This window comes from Humulus lupulus, chromosome 8, assembly GCF_963169125.1.
Source record: "Humulus lupulus chromosome 8, drHumLupu1.1, whole genome shotgun sequence".
NCBI lineage: Eukaryota > Viridiplantae > Streptophyta > Magnoliopsida > Rosales > Cannabaceae > Humulus > Humulus lupulus.
This window is the reverse complement of record NC_084800.1, coordinates 127,155,084-127,175,183: the sequence shown is the minus strand read 5'-3', so window position 1 is coordinate 127,175,183 and position 20,100 is coordinate 127,155,084. Positions and strand designations below refer to the sequence as shown.

The 20,100-nt window shown below is 31.4% G+C and overlaps 1 protein-coding gene across 1 annotated transcript; it reads left to right on the top strand.

The window, feature by feature from the left end:
• Positions 1-5,498: 5,498 nt before the first annotated feature.
• LOC133798423 (dof zinc finger protein DOF3.6-like) lies at positions 5,499-7,587 on the top strand. Its single transcript, XM_062236698.1, has 2 exons — positions 5,499-5,776; positions 5,995-7,587. Exons 1-2 carry the CDS (start codon positions 5,723-5,725, stop codon positions 7,060-7,062), a joined length of 1,122 nt encoding a protein of 373 aa, XP_062092682.1. The 5' UTR covers positions 5,499-5,722; the 3' UTR covers positions 7,063-7,587.
• Positions 7,588-20,100: the final 12,513 nt, after the last annotated feature.

The following is a 20,100-nucleotide window of genomic DNA, read 5'->3' as shown; positions in this document are numbered from 1 at the left end:
ATCCTCTTGAGATCAGACCTTCGATCTCATCTTTTAATTGTGTGCATTCATCAGTTGTATGTCCGATATCTCTATGGAATCTGTAGTACTTGTTGGAGTCTCTTTTCGCCTTTTGATTTCTCATGGGGTTAGGTCGTCTGAAAGGGACCTAGTTTTCATTAGCCAGGTAGATATTCTCCCGAGACTCATTGAGCTCGGTATACACTTTGTATATGGAGAAGTATCTCTCCCCTTTCTTCTTCTTCCCCCCATCCTACTCGGGATTATTCCCTTCGTTCTTCTTTCTCTTAGAAGGGTTGTCCCCGGGGGGTTTGGAGGTCGTAGGATCCACCGAGGTCGAAGCAGAGTTTATGTTTGTTGTTGTAGTTACGTTTTTCGCCAACTTAAATAGGAGAGCAATTAAACAATAAAATATTGGTGAAAATGAATAAAGAAGAAGACAAGAGGATTTTTACGTGGTTCAGCAGTTAACTCTGCCTAGTCCATGAGTTTGTGTTATTAAGACTTGGGAGTTTTTTGGAAACTTTTCAGAGAATAGTTGCCCAGAGTTTTCTCTCCAGAAATCAGAAAATCCCTCCCTTACGAATGGTCCTTCCTTCTCTATTTATAGAGAAGGTTGTAGAATTCATTCCCACATATCTCGGGAAGATATTCTGGGAATCAATTAATTATAATGTTATTCAATGCATTATTTCCTATATACATGGAAATGTCCCATAAAATGTGGGATCGGATAACAGAATAGATAATATTCCTTAAACAATGGGATTGCACAACAATAAATATGTTCACATATAACTGATTAACTCAGATGATTCATCAAATCTTCGAGATCAGCAGTTGGCATTGGACTCGGCGAGACTATTAGTCGATCACGTGCTTGCCACCTAGCTTCGCCTATGCTTGGAACAAGTAGATGTTGACGATGTTGTCACATTCGAGCTTGTGCTTCCCGAACTCGAGCCATCTCGCGTGAAGGAAATCAGGGAGAAATATATACAAGTGTCATACCATGACCATTGCGAGCTCAGAGCACACTCGAGGCTACACATCCTCGAGGTCATTGTTTACTTCAAAGAGGTCTGAGTGTAGGATCATACGACGACCGCATACATTTCAAGCTCACACTTGACAAGCCCAGTTTTCGGGGTCATAACTTCTTATCTCAAAATATGGGTGTAACAATTAGGTTGATGCAATGTATTGACGTTTGGTTGATTTGCAGTTACTTTTTTAACACTATATTATTGTGGGGTTGATGTCTAGTTGATTTTTCAACACTGTATTGTTGTGGGGTTGGTGTCTAAGTGATTCATAGTTGCTTTTTTTTAACCGTATTACAGTGGATAAATATCTAGTTGATTTTCAGTTATCTTTTAGTTGATTTAGGGTTATGCTCAATTATTTTTGTGTACAATCTTAGTTTATTTTTTATACATTTTAAAATGTAGTGATAATTTTTTCAAGGTATTTTTTTTTTATGTTTTTTAGTTTATTTTGGATTGATACAATGTGTTGATGTCGATGTGATTTACAGTTGTTATGAGGTTAATGTCTCATTAATATTGGATTGATGCAATGTTTTCATGTCGAGTTGATTTGCAGTTGTTGTGGGGTTGGTGTCTCGTTGATTTTAAGTTGTTTTTTGACACTATATTTTTGTAAATAAAAAACTTTAAAACAGTATTTTTGAAAAGTTGAGTTAGTAAAATTGAAAAAAAAAATTAGGGGTAGTAAAAATACATAAAAAAAATATTTCTTTATGAAAAACCCCTAAAAATAAGTGTTAATTTGAATGAATTAATTTTTATATTGACCGCCCGCTTACTTTGATTGGCTCTTGTAAATTTAAATATTTATATTATTTATTTAATATAATGTTTAACGTTGAAGGGTTGATATATCTAACATATTATTTATATTTTAAAAATATTATAAATTCTTAGTAAAATTATGTATCATATAATAAGATAAAGAGTGTAATAAAATAAAATAAAAATTAAATATGGTTAACTTTTTTTGTTATACATTACATTTTGTAATAATTAATATAATTCTCAAATATGTTTTTATATATTAGCATCCGGCTAGAGCGATTTTATAGGAAACGGATACTATATTAGTTGAATGGCTATACATATGTACTGTGACTTTACTTAATTAAGAAAAAAACTAAGCTATGGTTTCTATCTACAATTTTAAACTAAAATACTATCTTTTTTCCCCACCCTTTTGACCACTTTTTGTCTTGGAACAGAACGCTATACATACTTAAATAAATTGTATATGTTGTTTCTTTCCTTTTTATTTTTTTATTTTTTTCTAAAATTAAGAAATATATGTATATTGGTTAATTGGTAGCATTCTAATTTTGATACAGTTTCGGACCTTACAATTCCAACTGAAAAAAACTGGATGTATAAAAAAAACTGCATGCATCAATTCCTAGACCCAGAAGCTACTATATTTTCGTTATCGTATATATTGTGTGTGTGTATATATATATATATATATATATGTGAAAACACACGGCCGAATCAAGTACAAACGTTATAAATAATATGTAATAAAATAAAGAGCAATCATGCTATACTTCATCTTAATGTTTCTATAATGTATAATGTAGTATATACTAGTTAGTTATATAATTTAATATTAATCTCACATATTTAAATTTAAAATAAAAATATATAAAATATCATATATTAAATTATACTAATCACAACGACATTATATGATGATACCTTGTATTATTTATTCTAAAATAAATATACTTCATTTTGGTAGGTACGTATATGTGTATATATCTTTAATATAAAAGAATGTGTGGATATGGATAACATCAATTTTTTATTTTAATGGTTTGTTTTGTTAAATTTAAAATAAAATATTCTAAATATTTAATAGAATATATTTTTAAAATTAATTAAAAATATATATTTATTAATAATATTAATATAAATTTAAATTCAAATATTATAATGTAAATTCAAATTTTAATATTATAAAATATTATTATGATAATAATTTATAATCTTAATTTTTTTTACTAATTATAGTAATATGAATTTAAATATTATAGCAGCTAAAATACTCAATGTTTTCAAAATATTACACTTTTATACTCAATTTTTTCAAAATGTTGTATTTTTACCCAAACTTTTTTTTTTAGTGGTAAATATACTCATTGTTTTTAAAATGTTGTCATTTTATACCTATTTTTATTATTTGGATAAATAATAAGAAAGTGAAGGAAAAATATAGGATTTTAATTATTTTTAATTTTTAAATTATTTTCTCTTATTCTTTTTCAAAATAACTATTTTAAATTAAACATTAATAAATGTTTTATTAAAATTAATAAAAATGATTTAAAATATTTAAAATCTTATATATTTTCATTAATTTAAAATATAAGTTTTAATTATTTTGATTAATGTTAGTAATCTTATTTTTTTAATATTATTTTGAAAGTGAAAATAATTTAAAATTTTAAAAGTGCAACATTTTAAAAGCATTAGATATATTTACTGCCAAAAAAAAGTTTGAGTATAAAAATGTAATATTTTGAAGACATTAAGTATATTTACCGCTAAAAAAAAGATTGGGTATTGTTTAGCCCCCATTTACTCATTTTATTATTATAATAATATTTAATATAAGACTAAATATTTAATATTTATATTAATATAAATTTAAATATTATAAAATATCATTATAATAATAATATATAATACACAATCTTAATTTTTATTAAAAAATTATCATTTATGTTTAAAAAATTATCATATTATATATATATTTAAAAATCATAAATAATATTTTTGTTTAATGATTTATTTAATATGTTTATGTTATTCTTTTATATATAATATTATTTATTTATTTCAAACTTATATGATAATAAAATAAATTTAATAAAAAAATTAATAAGTTTTATAAATAAAACTAAGCAAATTTACATTTTATTTTATTTTATGTTGCTGCTTGTATTATATATTTATATATATAAACGAGCCATGGTGTAAATAGTATATCTATGCTCACAAAACTAATTTATTAGAGATAAAAATTGGAAAAAAAAAAAACAGAAATAATCAAGTAAAATGTGTATGATGTTTGATGAAGAAGCTATTTAAGTACCATGCCTGGGCACACGTGTTGGTAATATAGATCAGAGAGATCGCCTTTAGGCTCTAGCAGCGTGTGCCAATAAAATTTCTATCCTTTGCCATTTCACATAGTGCCACGACAATCATGAACTTAAACACATTATGATATATGCTTGCTCATTTTGTTTAATGGAAAGAAAAAGGAACAGTGACCCCTCCTTCCTTCTCCAGAAAGAACAATTAAACAAACTATATAAATAATAATATTTAAAAAAGGGAATTAATTTGACCACTACTTGATAGAAATGAATATGTAAGTTGTAACATAATTTATATATAACTAGCTACAAAAGCTAGACTAGACTGTTAAGTTTATAATTTGTTCGTTGTAGATGAACTGGAAGATTTAATTAGCAAGAAAAGTCTAGCTAAAAGTATTTATAAACGTATATGATGTCCCTCCAACAAAGAAAGGAATCCATATATATATATAATACGCGCAAAAATTTGTTTTGCTGTGTATATCATGTTTTTCTATAAATAATTTTACATTTAAACCTTTTGACTTATATTTATATATACTCTCGCTTTTATGTGCCGAAGGATTTTTGGGAGGAAAAGTAGTGAATAAGTATATTGGCAGAACTACTTGAATCACTAAATAGGCTTTTTATGTACTTATAAATACTCACTTTCGGAAAATAACATTCCAAAACCCTTTTCAGACTTTTGGCAAATACTTCTATCTAGTTTGCATCCATTTTGTCCTCGTTATATTTAGTAACATATTCATTCTATTACTCCAAATTAAGATTAGCTTATTTGGTATATGTGTGTATGTGTCTAAATATTAAAATGATACATCAAAAGTTAAATCAATGTTTAGCTTTTCTGTAATTTATACGTAAAGTAGACCATCCCTTCCCAAACACACTATAATATATATATATATGTATTAAAAAAATGTAAATTTAAACTTTTAATACATTTCCATGCAAAAATAAAAACTATGCAGTGAGCAGACCATAAAAAATAAAGGTACATTCGATTGTGACGCTTCCACACCCAAAACCCCACCTCTTACCCAACTTTCATTTTTTAATTTCAAATTATTGATAGTCAGCTCGTTTTATTCATATCTTAAACTATTTACTTAGGGTTTAATTATTCTCTCTCTCTCTCTCTCTCTTGATCATGCATGGGCACTAATCTTTTTGGGTGCACTACAGTGTTAATAAAAACAGCATATAAAAGAAGCTTAAAGACTAAGAAAATTGTTGTCGTTTACCCTTTAAACCCTAAAAATTTAATAAAACAAAAAGAGCTGAGATAAGAGAGAAGTACTATTACTACGACACAGAACAAAGGAACAAAATAAATATAAACAAAAACCCTCTTTCTTTATAGCGCACAGCTCTCTCTAGCTATAAGGGTCTCCTTTATATCTTTCCGTCTCCTTCTGATGATCTTTCCTTTCTCTGAAACTCTCTCTTAACATTTGATGTGATTCTTTAGCCACACAAAAAAAATATATATCTCCCCACCTAAAAAACCCATCAACTAAACCTTTTTACAAAAAAGAGAGATTTTAAAGCTCCATAGAGCGAGCCATGGTTTTCTCATCTGTTCCTCATGTCTATCTGGATCCACCCAACTGGCCACAGGTTTTTATTTTTAAGAATTTTCTTTTTCTTACCAACTCAAATAATATTAAGCTTGCTTCTTCACCAAAAAAGCTAAAAATCTCTAAAGCCACACACACACACACACACACATATATATATTTTAAATATTCCCATATCCCTTTTAATCTCATCCCCTTCTTGAATATACCAGATATTTGTATTTGATTTTAACTTTTGTTTTTCATTAAATTTGGCAGCAACCGAATCATGATCATCAACATCAACAGCAGCAGCAACAACAACAACAGAATAGCAGTCGGAATGACCAGAATTCTCAGCTTCCTCCACCTCCACCACTGCCAACAGCCGGAGGAGGTGTTGGTGGGGGTAGTGCAGGCTCCATAAGGCCTGGTTCGATGGCAGATCGAGCCCGTCTAGCCAAGATACCGCAACCTGAGACGGCCCTAAAATGCCCTCGTTGCGATTCCACCAACACTAAATTTTGCTATTTCAACAACTACAGTCTCACGCAGCCTCGCCACTTCTGCAAGACTTGCCGCCGGTACTGGACTAGAGGAGGAGCCTTAAGAAACGTGCCGGTCGGCGGAGGCTGCAGGAGGAACAAGAGGAGTAGAGGAACAAACAGATCGAAATCGCCTGCGCCTGACCGCCAAACCCCAGGTTCGTGCTCAGCAAACACTGCCGCGGTCACTTCTAATGGCAGCGGCAGTGGCGATATGTTGGGCCATTTGGGTCCACAGCAGACGCTACCTCACTTGTCCTTTCTGCCAAATCTTCATCATCATCTGGGAGAGTACGGATCTTCCGGTGATATCGGCTTGAATTTCGGGGGACTTCCTCCGCAGGTGGGGAACACAGGTGGAGGTGATGATATTGAATTTCAGATTAATGGGAACGGAGGCGGTGGTGGTGGTGGAGGCAGCGGACTTGGTGATCATCAGCAGTGGAGACTGCAGCATCAAGTGCATCAATTTCCTTTCATGGCGACGAGTTTGGAACCACCAACTAGGTTGTACCCGTTCGAACATCATCAGGGCGGAGAAAATGGAGAGCCGCAGAGATACGTGGGCGGAGTAGGACAGCTCCATTCCAAGCCATTGGATACTCAAGAGGTGGCGGCCACCGCAGTGAAGGTGGAAGGGAATAATATTCATCAACAAGGGCTGAATAATCTGTCCAGAAATTTTTTGGGAAGTCTTGGATTAAATGATCATCATCAGTTCTTAGGTGGTGGCAGTGGTGGTAATATTAATGCATGGACCGACCTCTCTTCTTTCGCATCTTCTACCAACCATCTATTATAGTAACTTAATCCTACTTACATGTGTCTGCATCTTTTTTATCCCGCTAGCTAGCTATTTTGATCCCCGGTCGTGAGCAAATATATATCTTTTACTAAAAAAAACATAGCTAGTTCCCATTCAAAACCACCCCGCTATAACATTTTGTTACAAGTTTCAATTTTGAAAATAAATTGAAGAAGGGGAAAAAGGAAGGCAAATAGATTATAATGATCTCCTCTTCATGATTTGCTAGACGGGAAAGGAGAAGAAAAGAAGAAAGTGTCACACTTAAAAGTAAAGTGGTTATTGGTAGCTAGTTAGACTCTTCCTACTCTTGAAATGATTTTCTTTTTCTTTCTTTCTCTCTATCTCTTGATGTCTTTTATTTATTTATTTTGGTGTGGGTGGCTCAGGAGTATAGGCTTATTATGTATGTTCTTATGGAGTTATATGTATCTGACACGAATTGAACTAAACTTGTTATATATGTATCTATGATATCAGTCAATATATAAATACTTTTGTTCAAATGGTTGGTTTGCTAAATGGGTTTCACTTCATTTGATGGTAAAGCGTAAAGCGGGCATGTTTTCGTCCACCATTTTTGTTGTTGCTGTGTTGACATTTCAGTGGTACTGATCAGTTGGAGATCACTTTTTCCAAATCAGAAGACTAAATTAGTGGACCACAAACACGTATATAAATATACGTACGTACGCGGTCACATTTGTTTTGATCTAGCACACACACTGAAACTTCTGTAAGTTAATAGAATGTGTAGTACTATATATTTGAGATCTAACATTACTACTTATTGTTCACATGCCATTCTATATTTAGAATGAACCAGATTGAAGAATCTTAATGAAAATTCATGGTTCCGTTATTTATTATCGAAGACACTAACATCATGATCAATATTCAGCAGACATATCTCAGATTGATTAGAATATATATAATCATCAAATGTGTAAGATAAAAGTACTAGTCTTATACCATTCCATATTGTTCCTTCTTGTTCTCTCTCAATATATATATATGAGCAGAATGCATATGAGATTTTAATGAAATTGTATTAAAGTGTCCTCTGAGACTTTAACGTTGAGTTTCAAGAGACCACGTTTATATAAATATAGATATTATTAGTAGATAATCTTTGTGATATATGATCTTATTTTTGTAGGAATATTAGCTATAGTTACGATAAATATGATATTTTGACACCCAAGTAAAATGTACGTTTTTAGTACTGGTTTTCTTTTATGGTTTTTACATATATGATGCATTTAAGTTTGTGCCTCTGCAGTATGCTTTTTGTTATGATTTTCGTGTGTGAGAGATAGAGAGAGAGAGAGAGAAGGGTAGATTTTTCAAATGAAACTTGCTTTAATATTCACAAGATGTACTTATTTGTTTCTAGCATTTATATATATGTGTGTGTGTGGTTAGAATGATTACGCAATTATAATAAAACAACCAAACGTACACACAATATGTGAACTACTCATGACGACGGACGGATATAAGAGAAGAAAGAAGCAACAAAACGCCAAAATTCCACTCAAAACAATGCAAAAGTCCAACTCGCTAGGATTCTTGGAATTTTTTGTTGAAAGCAAAAATTAAAGGAAGAAAAAACAATTTGTGGACACTAAAAATAAAGTGTTGATTATATAATATCGAATATATAAGAAATATAGAAATAAAAAAAATGTAAGAGTAACCTTCTAATTTCTTTGATCATTTGATTTCCCTCTTTTTTTATTAGCAAAATTTGCCTAATTTTAATCATACTTTAATAATGGCTATATAACGACTGATATTAACAATAATAACCCTTGCATATATATATATAATTAATATATATTTAACTAGCATGGGTTGATTTTCCTTTTCACTCATTCAAAAGAATGGAATCTGGGGTTTTGAATTTGCTTTTGCGGTAACCAAAGCTGACTACTGCTGTTCTAACAAGGAATAAAGTTAGAAATTAATAATTACCCTTAAAAAAAAGGTTCTCTCTCACTTTTTCTAAGAATGCAATATATGTAAATATTTATATTTATATGAGGAGGTTTTATTTTTTTGGTCGGTTGGTCATGGGGTATGATGGGATAGTGATCCCAAAAAAATGTCATGGGAATGAGGTATCTCATTTCTCATGGGAAAAAAAAAAAATAGAAAACCAATTAAAAAAAAAAGCATTCATAAACAGAAGGGAAGATTAATATGAGGAAATTAAAATGTCGAAAATCCAAACAAAAATAACTATGTAATAAGATATAAATATAGATAGTTATTTGTGGTGAAGTTAATAGTAGTTGATGCCCACATGTATAGGCGTGAAGATGTTCTCTCTGTTTCCATGGCAGCCTTTCTCTTTTTGTGAAGTCCTTGTTAGTTTCAGATATATATCTTTCTCTCTTTCTCTATGACAGATTCCTAATCTATGCTTCTTCTTGGTTTTCAGACCTCATGTTCCACCACATGTGGGATATAGATTCTTTGCTTCACTTTTTTCTTTTTTCCCCCTCCTTAGTATTCTAAGTATGAGTAAACACTTCTACTATTATAATAATTAATTACAAGCCCAATTTCTTCAATTTGATTCTGTTGAATTAAAAATATTTGATATTAAAGCCGGAGAGATGAGGAAGTTTACTTTTGTTGTGATCTTATGTATAAAAATAAGGATTTTATATTCTTAAGTTTTAGCTAAAAATCTTGAGAAAAAAAAGTTTTAGCTAAAAATCATCTATATATATATTTATATATTTTAGAAATTTGTAATTGGGTGTCCTATGAATAAGAAAGTACTTTTGATCTTATTCTAGTCAATTTTTTATACAGTTTTATTATTTTTATTTTATTTATGAAAATCCCAAAATACCCTTAATTGAATTATATCTAAATAATATTATGTATTAATATTAAAATATAATTTTGCTTTACTATATTAAATTATAAATAATTAATTAATATTATTTAAATAATGGTATCGTGAGAATTTCATTAAAATTTTATTGATAAGTTGATTAGAATAAAGTCAAAGGTTATTTTATAGTTCATTTTAACAATCACAAGGTTTATTGCAACATTTTTAAAAGTACAGAGTTACGTATATGAATAATAATAAGAAGAAGGTAGTTATCATAAACTACATGTAAAAGATTAGATTCAGATGAGATTTTAAAATTATTTTAAAATGAGATCATTTAAAATTAATAAATTATTAGAAAAAGGAATATTTGTAGCAAAACCCACTAATATTTTTGAGTTGACGCACATATACTCTCAATAAAAAAATTTGACGGCTAAACCTGATCTTTACATTTCCGTTGCAAATAAGTCATTTTGGTTGTTAAGTGTGGGCACGCATGCCAATACTTTATTGGACAACATGTTAAATACTTAATTATTTATTTAGAAAAACTATTTTAAAATAAATTTAATTAATTAAAAAACAGAAATAAAAAAAGAAATTAAAAATACTAAAAAATAATTCAAATTTATTTTAAACTAAAAAAATTAAAACCTACATCTTTAACTAATAAAAAACAAAATGTAACAAAAAAATCGCATAAAAAAAAACCTAACCCACAATTCTTCTTCCACTGATCTCACCCCACCCTCACCCTTTTAGCTTCCCAAACAAGATTGGTTTCTTCTTCCACTTCTTCTCCTCCTTCTTCCTCTTCATCTAGCAAAAACAACGACAACACTAGATCTGAAAAATCACATTTCCTGTCAAAAATCAAATTTGAAAACATGTCCTTGAACCTAGTCGACGAAAATGCGCTCCGGCAATGGTAGAGTCCATCGTCCTCCTCGTCATCATTTGTAGCAACATATGGGTTTATTAGCAAGCTTCGGTCTCATCTCACTATCTCGTCCCCAAAATCTCGATTCTGACGATTCAGATTTTCAGAAACCCAAAGTTCCTTATGCATGACCTAAAGTGCCAGACGTAATGAAAAATTGAGCCTCACATCTCGCCCTTTTCCTGAAAAAGACAAGGATTGCTACACCTTGGTTACCATTGCTAACCTTAGGCTGGTCGGTTTATATAAATCATACTATTTTATAAATTAATAAAAGGGATAATGTTGTAGAAGCAGATTATCTTGATCAAGCACCGGATGTAGGGACATACAACGAGGTGTTTGTCGCAAAAATAAATGATCAAGTACTTGATGTTGAGGTACACGATCAAAAATACCCATTATTGACCCCGAGGAGCACCATTAGTCACTCGGAGGAGAAACACATGAGTCGTTATTAATGAGCCTTCGGCTAAGTAAGCAGCCCCTCGTCTATCTGATGAGCCTCCACATCATGGAAAGGGGAAGCAGGTCATGCTTGAAGATATCAACATCTTGGAAGTATCATCGTGCGAGGATGCCACTACAACAAATATTACTATTACCGGCGGAGGATCCCGCCGGTAATAAATGGTGCGTCCACCGGTACAAACCCGCCGGTAATAATCGGTCGGTATTACCACAATTACCGACCGACTGACACACCCGTCGGTATTGTATTAATACAGTCGGATTAATAGAGGCGGGACTCCGCCGGTAATGTGTAACGCTGTCAACCCCGTTTGACTCGTTTATTACCAGCGGGTTCCGCCTCTATTAATCCGCCGGTAATAAAATACTAATATTAAAATATAATAATTAATTTTATTTTATTTCTTAATAAATATACATATAATACTTATTTAAAAATAATAATATTTAACATAAATTATAGTTAATAACACAATTAATATTCATCAAACAAAAATAACATTGTAATTAATCATAAAATTAACTTAATAAAATACCAATTGTCTCATTTTAATTACATATAAACTAATTACAAAATAAACATAATAAAATTTCAATTGTCTTAATATAATTAAAAAACATAATCTAATTATTATTGTTTTGATCGGGCCAACTAGGTGTAAAATATTCATTAAGGTCAATATCTTGATCACTAGTATTAGGGCGCGGCAACGGTGGTGAAGCAAACTGTAGTGCTTGTGGAGAGTGCTGCTGCGAAGATGATCTAAATTGTCGAGTATGTGGTCGCGGCGAGGGAGACTGATGCAAAAAACTCTCAAACTGACCATACCTCTGCTGCTGCGACGAACTCACAAATTGACCATACATCTGCTCTGGATGCTGCTGCTGCGATGAATCCCCGAAGTCACGACGCCTAGGATGTGACGTCTGAGATCCTGCAGGGACGTCGGGGTAATAAAAAGGAGGGGACTAGGAGGATCGTCCATACATGTTTGGATAATTCTGTTGAGGTGGATACAAATGTTGTTGTTGTTGTGGCATCGACCAGGGAGGTAGACTTTGAGAAGATATACCACCTTCAGGTTGTGATGGTAAATATCGTTGGAGAAGGCTTTCAAACCGCGACTCAGTTTCTGTACTGGTATGCTGAGGATTACCAGATGGACCTTGTTGAGATTTCAACATCCGGATCTCTTCACACATTGACTTCATCATTTCCGCCATAGTAGCCATGTCTTCCTGAGGTGTATGAGCAGGTTGGGCCTGTGACTGACTTTGACTTGTGGAGCTGGAAGCTGATTTTTTCCCTTTGCCTTTGCTGTAACCTACTCCTCTTTGAAAGTCAGACCTCTCCCCAAGTACTTTACTCATAATCTCGTACTGATCGATTGACGAGGATTCAGCAGCAGATCGAGTTTCAGATCCCTCCGTCGGTCCTTGAGACTGGCTTTGAAGTCGTGCCCTCTCAAGCTCTTCCGTCATTTTTTCCTGTTCATAAAAAGTGTTAGAAACACATCAGTAACATAGTTTAATGAAAATAATAACACAAAAGTTTAAACTTACAAAAGTTTCTCGAGCTGTGTCGTTGACAAAAACTTTTGTCGATTTTCTCAAATGGTTATCTTTCCAAGTATCAATAACATGTTCATTAGGGTTCGCCTATACAAATTTAGAGAGAGGAAGTTAGAATGTAAAATTTTGTTAAATTAAATTAATATTTTTACTTACAAATTGGTGACGCTTAGCTGCCATCGATTTTGTGCCTTGCGTCGATGTATACTTCATTTCTTTTCTGTTTTTCTTGTTTTGGTTGGATCGCGCGATAAATTTTGGACTCAAAAACAACTAAACAATATCTTTCCAACTCTCCTTGGAGCAATGGTCAGGTGGGGCAACTAAAACACTCTGCAAATCTTCCGGATTAGAGTAATATTTTTTGAAGTGAGTATGTCTGATGTTCTTTCTCTCAGAATATCTTTTGCGCATCTCTGTGTAGATAGTTTTCATAACTCTCTCGGGTTCTGGATGACCATCAACATTATAAAAATGCTACATTAAAAATAACACGTTAGTTTAGTTTGTAAATGATTTTAATAAAAAAATTATACCACAAGACTTGTTCTAAATTTGTACCTTCATCCTTTGTACGACTTGTTCCTTAAATTGTTGAGGTACATCAGTGAAATCCAAGTAATGTCTTCGCAACAACAAGGTGACTTGGAGGCCTATCTCGCGGACAAAAGCTTGGTCCTCCAAGCCAACCACTTTGTCCGTCCTAGGATCAAGCTGAAGATCTAGTGGTTTCCCGGCATTTCGCCTTCGAATTTCAAGTGGTATGTTATTAGCCAGGCCACGACCCTTTCTTCTCGGCACTTCAGCTATCCACATTTTCAAGAATAACCAAAATTTGAAATATTAATATATATTAAACATTCGTTGAGCTTGACTTTCAAGCTATGAGCAAAATTTGAAAATTATTATTAACCTGACTCGCAGGAAGAGGGTACTCTACTAGGATCTGGCGGGTCTAAACCTCCACCATCTCCGCCGTGAGATGTGGCTATATCCGCTGACATTGTACTTAGGAACAAAAATGATTAGTTAGTATTAAATTATTAGTTAGTATCAAATATCACCAATGGAAATGAACAAAATGATTACAAGTCTCATATATTATATTTTAAACAATTGTCTTTATTACAAAAATATAAAAACTAAGTAGAATAATCACTATCACTTTCATCATTAATTAAATTAACATCAATCAGAGACACATGATTAACATCATCTTCACAAATATCAACTAGCAATTCATCTTCTTCATCGACTTCTTCTTCGCCTAAGTCATCATTTATGAAATTTTCATCCAATTGATCAACAGGTGAATTTTGTATAGTGCCAATATATGTTGCAGGTTCATGAGATTCCATAACCAACTGACTGAGATCCACGGTCAACACAAAATTTGATGAGCTTCTGTCATGTACAACATCAACATCTGCATCAGCTTCATCGTCCTTGATGTCCCAAATTTGACGATGATTGACATCCTCAACAATTTTCCAGTGTCGGCCTCTAAGTAGATCATCGAGATAGAATACTTGCTTAGCTTGGCTAGCAAGTATATAAGGCTCATCTTTGTACCATTCGCTACTGACGTTTATACTGGTGATATTATTTTCAGTGATTGTTTTCTTCTTGCTTGGATCAGTGTTAAACCATTTACACCTAAACAATGCAAATGAATATGCACCAGTGAAAGATAAGACTAGTACTTCTTGAAGCGTGCCATAATAGTTAAAACATTCAGTTCCCGCAATAGACACTCCACTATTTTGTGTGGTGTGCTTTTGATCTCGGTCATTAGCGATAAATCGAACACCATTAACTATACAACCTTCGTAGTATGTTACCAAGTGATCTGACCCAGATGCTAAAGCTAGCAACTCATCACCATTCTCTAAAGATCCATGTTTGTGCAAGTCATATATCTAAATAAATTAATAAACCTATATTAGAATGATAAAAATATCATTACAATAATAAAGATTTAAAAATAATCTCAATTTTACCTTCTTATGAAACCACTGGCGAAAATTTTTCTTCTGTAAAAGATTATGATCACCATTTGGGTATTTCAGTTTGATCTCTACTAGGTGTTCGCTGTAAATTTGAATGCTTTGACTACATTAGATAAAATAATTTGGAATGAACATAAATTTCACTTTAAAGGGAATAAACTTACTCTAAGTAATCCTGAATTTCGGGTGAATTGTTAATAATGAACCATTCAGCCATTTCACGAGTCGCAAGATCGAGAGGCTTGAGAGTTCCCTTTGTTAGGGGACGACATTGAGATTGAAACACAGTAAGGTGTCGTGGGACATACACCTCATCTTTATTGCGATCAAGACGATTAAATTTAGTTTGAACCCCTTTGAAATACATCGAACAAAATGTCATAGCCTCATCAGCGACATAGCCTTCAGCTATTGACCCTTCAGGACGAGCTTTATTTCCCACGTAGTTCTTCAATTTTTTCATGTACCTTTCAAAAGGATACATCCATCTCATAAATACCGGTCCACCCAAAATTGCTTCTTCAGGAAAATGTAAGACCAAGTGAATCATTATATAAAAAAAAGCCGGAGGAAAAATCAACTCCATCTTGCACAATATCAGAACAAGGTCTTTTTGTGCTTCCTCCATATCTGTAACATTTATAGTCCTCGAACATAGTTGCCTGAAAAAACTACATAGTTCAGAAATGGTGGTCGATATATCTTTTGGGAGAAACTTGCGAACACCCACTGACAATAATCGTTGCATTATAACATGACAATCGTGAGATTTCAACCCAATGATATTTGTTTCATTCTCGATTACTTTTTTCTTCAAATTTGAACAAAAGCCATCTGGAAATTTCACTTCTTTAATCAATTGAAAAAATTGTTGTCTCTGAGCAGGAGTTAACACGTAAGAAGCATGCGGCTTCATCAACTTTCCACTCTCATCTTCATAAATCCACAATGATTCCCTTACTCCCATCTTCTTCAAATCATATCTTGCATTAATGGTGTCCTTAGACTTATCATTGTCTAAGATTGTGCCGAGGAGACTATCACACACATTTTTTTCGACATGCATGACATCAATGTTATGTTTTAAAATGTTTGTACTCCAATAATCAAGCTCGTACAAGATGCTTTTTTTCCTCCAATTTCTATCTTCCGCAACTCTTCTACGTTTCACACTCCAAACTGCAAGTGTTTTCCAGGAACTTGGGGTGGAAGGTTGTTCACTTGTTCTAATATTTCCTCATAAGTAAATCGTTTCGAAGGACATCTTCTCTCAATTTGTCCATCGAACTCAGTGTTCCTTCTCATTCGATGTGTACTGGGCAAGAATCTTCTGTGACCAACATAAGATGTCTTACCGATCACTCGAATGGAAGATGTATCTTCATTACATGTAGGACAAGCTTTGTATCCCTGACCACTCCATCCAGACAAACTACTTCGAGCTGGAAAATCATTGACTGTCCATAAAAGGGTTGCGCGCATCTTGAACATAGTGTTGGTCGTACTATCTCTCGTAACAACTCCGTTAGCCCAAAACTCCTTCAACTCATCCACCAATGGTCTTAGAAATACATCTATGTCCTTACCCGGTGATTTTGGACCAGGAATAAGGATGGTCAGCATCAAATTGTTGACTTTCATACATAACCAAGGTGGAAGATTATAGTTCGCCAACACCACAGGCCACATGCTGTATGCTAGGTTCATGTTGCCAAATGGATTAAATCCACCAGCAGCTAAGCCTAAACGAACATTCCTAGGATCACTTGCAAAACCAGGATGATTGACGTCAAAGTTCTTCCACGCCGTCCCATCCACCGGGTGTCGCATCACTCCATCATCTTTCGATTTCCCAGTGTGGTGCCATAGCATGTCCTTCACTGTAAGCCTTGAGCTGTATAGTCTTTTCAACGGGGGTGTCAATGGAAAGTAACGCATCACCTTATGCGAGACCTTTTTTCCTTTAGTTTTTTCAAAAGTAACCCATCGATTAGTTCCGCAAACTGGACATTCCTCTTTGTTTGCGTGCTCTTTGTAAAATAAACAGCAATCATATTGGCACACATGAATCGACTCGTATCCCAACCCTAATTTCTTCAATCTCTTTTTAGCCTCGTAGTATGTTGATGGAATTTTATTTTCCTTCGGAAAGGAAAGCTTTAACAACTTCAATAATTCATCGAATATGTTGTTAGGAATCTTCCCTCTAACTTTCAAATGTAATAGCTTAGCTAAGAAGTTAAGGGAAGAAATCCAATCACATCCAGGATACAACTCAGCTTCAATCTCCTCAAATAACTCGTCGTAATATTGACTTGCGCCACTATTGTCTACTTGCTCAGTTGTCGGTAAGAGGAAGTCCTCCACTATGGGAATCATCTCGTCAACTTCATCATCATCAACTACCTCATCAACAACATCTAGTTCCGCTTCCCCATGATAAATCCACCTCTCATAACCTTGATAAAATCCCCTATCGAATACATGTGCTTCGACAACAGGTAAAATTTCAAGCCTATTATTTATGCATTTGACACATGGACACCTAATTCTTCCATCAGAATCCTTATATTCTGAGGCCATCCTCAAAAAATATTGTAGACCATTCCAATATTCTTGACAAGCACAATTTCTCAATGTTGTCCAAGTCTTGTCAATCGCCATCTAAAGTGTTACAAGAGTCTGTGAGTTTTAGTAATGTGAATAGGAATGGATAACAAAAAAATTTGTTATCATTTTTTAAATCTTATGCAATATTATAATATCTTATGTTATTTTATGATGTTTTATTAGATAATGTTATTCAAATTAAAAAAAAAATCATTTCATTATTTTATTGTTAATACTTTAAACTTATCATTTCTGTGCCCATATCCCTGTAGTTGATGGTTGTAGTTAACAACCATCAATCACAAGCATACCGGGATAGAAAAAATAAATTATTATAAGATATGTAGTAATTTTAATTAATCATTATTAATTGTAAAAACTTTTATTAAATAAATTTTTTAATTTCTATATTAAAATAATTTAATAATAGTTAATATTTTAATATCTTATGTTATTTTATGATGTTTTATTAGAAAATGTTATTCAAATAAAAAAAAAGCAATTCATTCATTATTTTATTGTTAATACTTTAAACTTATCATTTCTGTGCCGATATCCCTATAATCGATGGTTGTAGTCAACAACCATCAATCACAAGCATACCGGGACAGAAAAATAAATTATTATAAGATAGGTAGTAATTTTAATTAATCATTAATAATTGTAAAAACTTTTATTAAATAAATTTTTTAATTTCTATATTAAAATAATTTAATAATAGTTAATATTATTAATTAGATAACATTAACTATTAAATTATATAATTAATAATATTAACTATTTAATTAATCATTATAAATTTTTAAGATTTGTATTAAATTAAATTAAATTATCCAATTAGATAATGTAATTTAATAAAAAAATTAAATTAAATTATTTAATTAAATAATGTTGAATCAATCTTTTATTATTTAATTAATTAAAAAATTAAAAAATAAATTATTATAAGATATGTAGTAATTTTTAATTAATCATTATTAATAGTAAAAACTTTTATTAAATAAAATTTTTCAATTTCTATATTCAAATAATTTAATAATAGTTAATATTATTAATTAGATAACATTAACTATTAAATTATATAATTAATAATATTAACTATTTAATTAATCATTATAAATTTTTAATATTTGTATTAAATTAAATTATCTAATTAGATAATGTAATTTAATAAAAAATTAAATTAAATTATTTAATTAAATAATGTTGAATCAAACTTTTATTATTTAATTAATTAAAAAATAAATTATTATAAGATATGTAGTAATTTTTAATTAATCATTATTAATAGTAAAAAATTTTATTAAATAAATTTTTTCAATTTCTATATTCAAATAATTTAATATTAGATAATAATATTTAATAAACAAATTAAAATAAATTCTTAAAATAATTTATTATTTATTTAATTAATCATTATTAATTTTTAAGACTTATTAAATTAAATTATTTAATTAAATAATGTTGAATCAAACTTTTATTATTTAATTAATTAAAAAATTAAAAAATAAATTATTATAAGATATGTAGTAATTTTTAATTAATCATTATTAATTGTAAATTTTTTTATTAACTTATATAATTAAATAATATTAAATAAAATTTGCAATTTCTATATTCAAATAATTTAATACTAGTTAATATTAAATAATAATATTTAATAAATAAATTAAAATAATTTATTATTTATTTAATTAAAAGTATACCATCCTTGCTTCAAGCTTAAAAACATTATTTTGATTTTATTGTTAAAAAGTTAAAATATGAGACAAATTTTAAAATAACAAACAATTATTCACAAAATATAAAGCATAAATTAACACACTGTAAAATTAAAAATAAAGTTCAATACAAAGAGAACTATAGTCTATAACCCATTCCAGCATTCAATTCAATAATGTGAGCATTTGATATTGAAATAAACTTTCAAGAAATACCTTGATACTTGGAGGGGAATTTGATAAACACCTTCAAGAAAAATCAAGACCCACCTGCATATTCATTGAAACCAATGCACCACAATCACAAAAACATAAAAAAAATGACATAATAACAGAAAAAAAGTAATACATCTATTAAAAAAAAAAAATACCTCTGTTATGAAACTAGGAGAGAGGCGGCGATAGAGAGATGGGCGGCGACAGTGAGTTGGGTTGGCCGGTGAGTGAGCCAGTGAGGTGCTGGGCGGTGAGTGAGACAGAGAGATGAGAGGTAACGAGATAGGGGAGGCCGAACCAGAGAGGGAACGAGTGAGACAGAGAGATGAGAGGGAACGACTGTGGGAGCGAAGGGAAGCTGAAGACCCATTATATAACTGTATTACCGGTGGGACCCGCCGGTATTAATAGTAACCCGTCGGCACTACAAGAAATCTGATCTTTACCTACCAATATTTTACCTACCAATATATATTGGTAGGGAAAGTAGGGTTTTGCCTACCAATATTTATTGGTAGATAACATTAGTAGGTAAATGCTAGTCCATTATATTATATTTCAGAACATAGTTTTACCTACCAATAATATCAGTAGGTAATGATTTTTACCTACGTATATTATGGAGGAAATTTGTTTAAC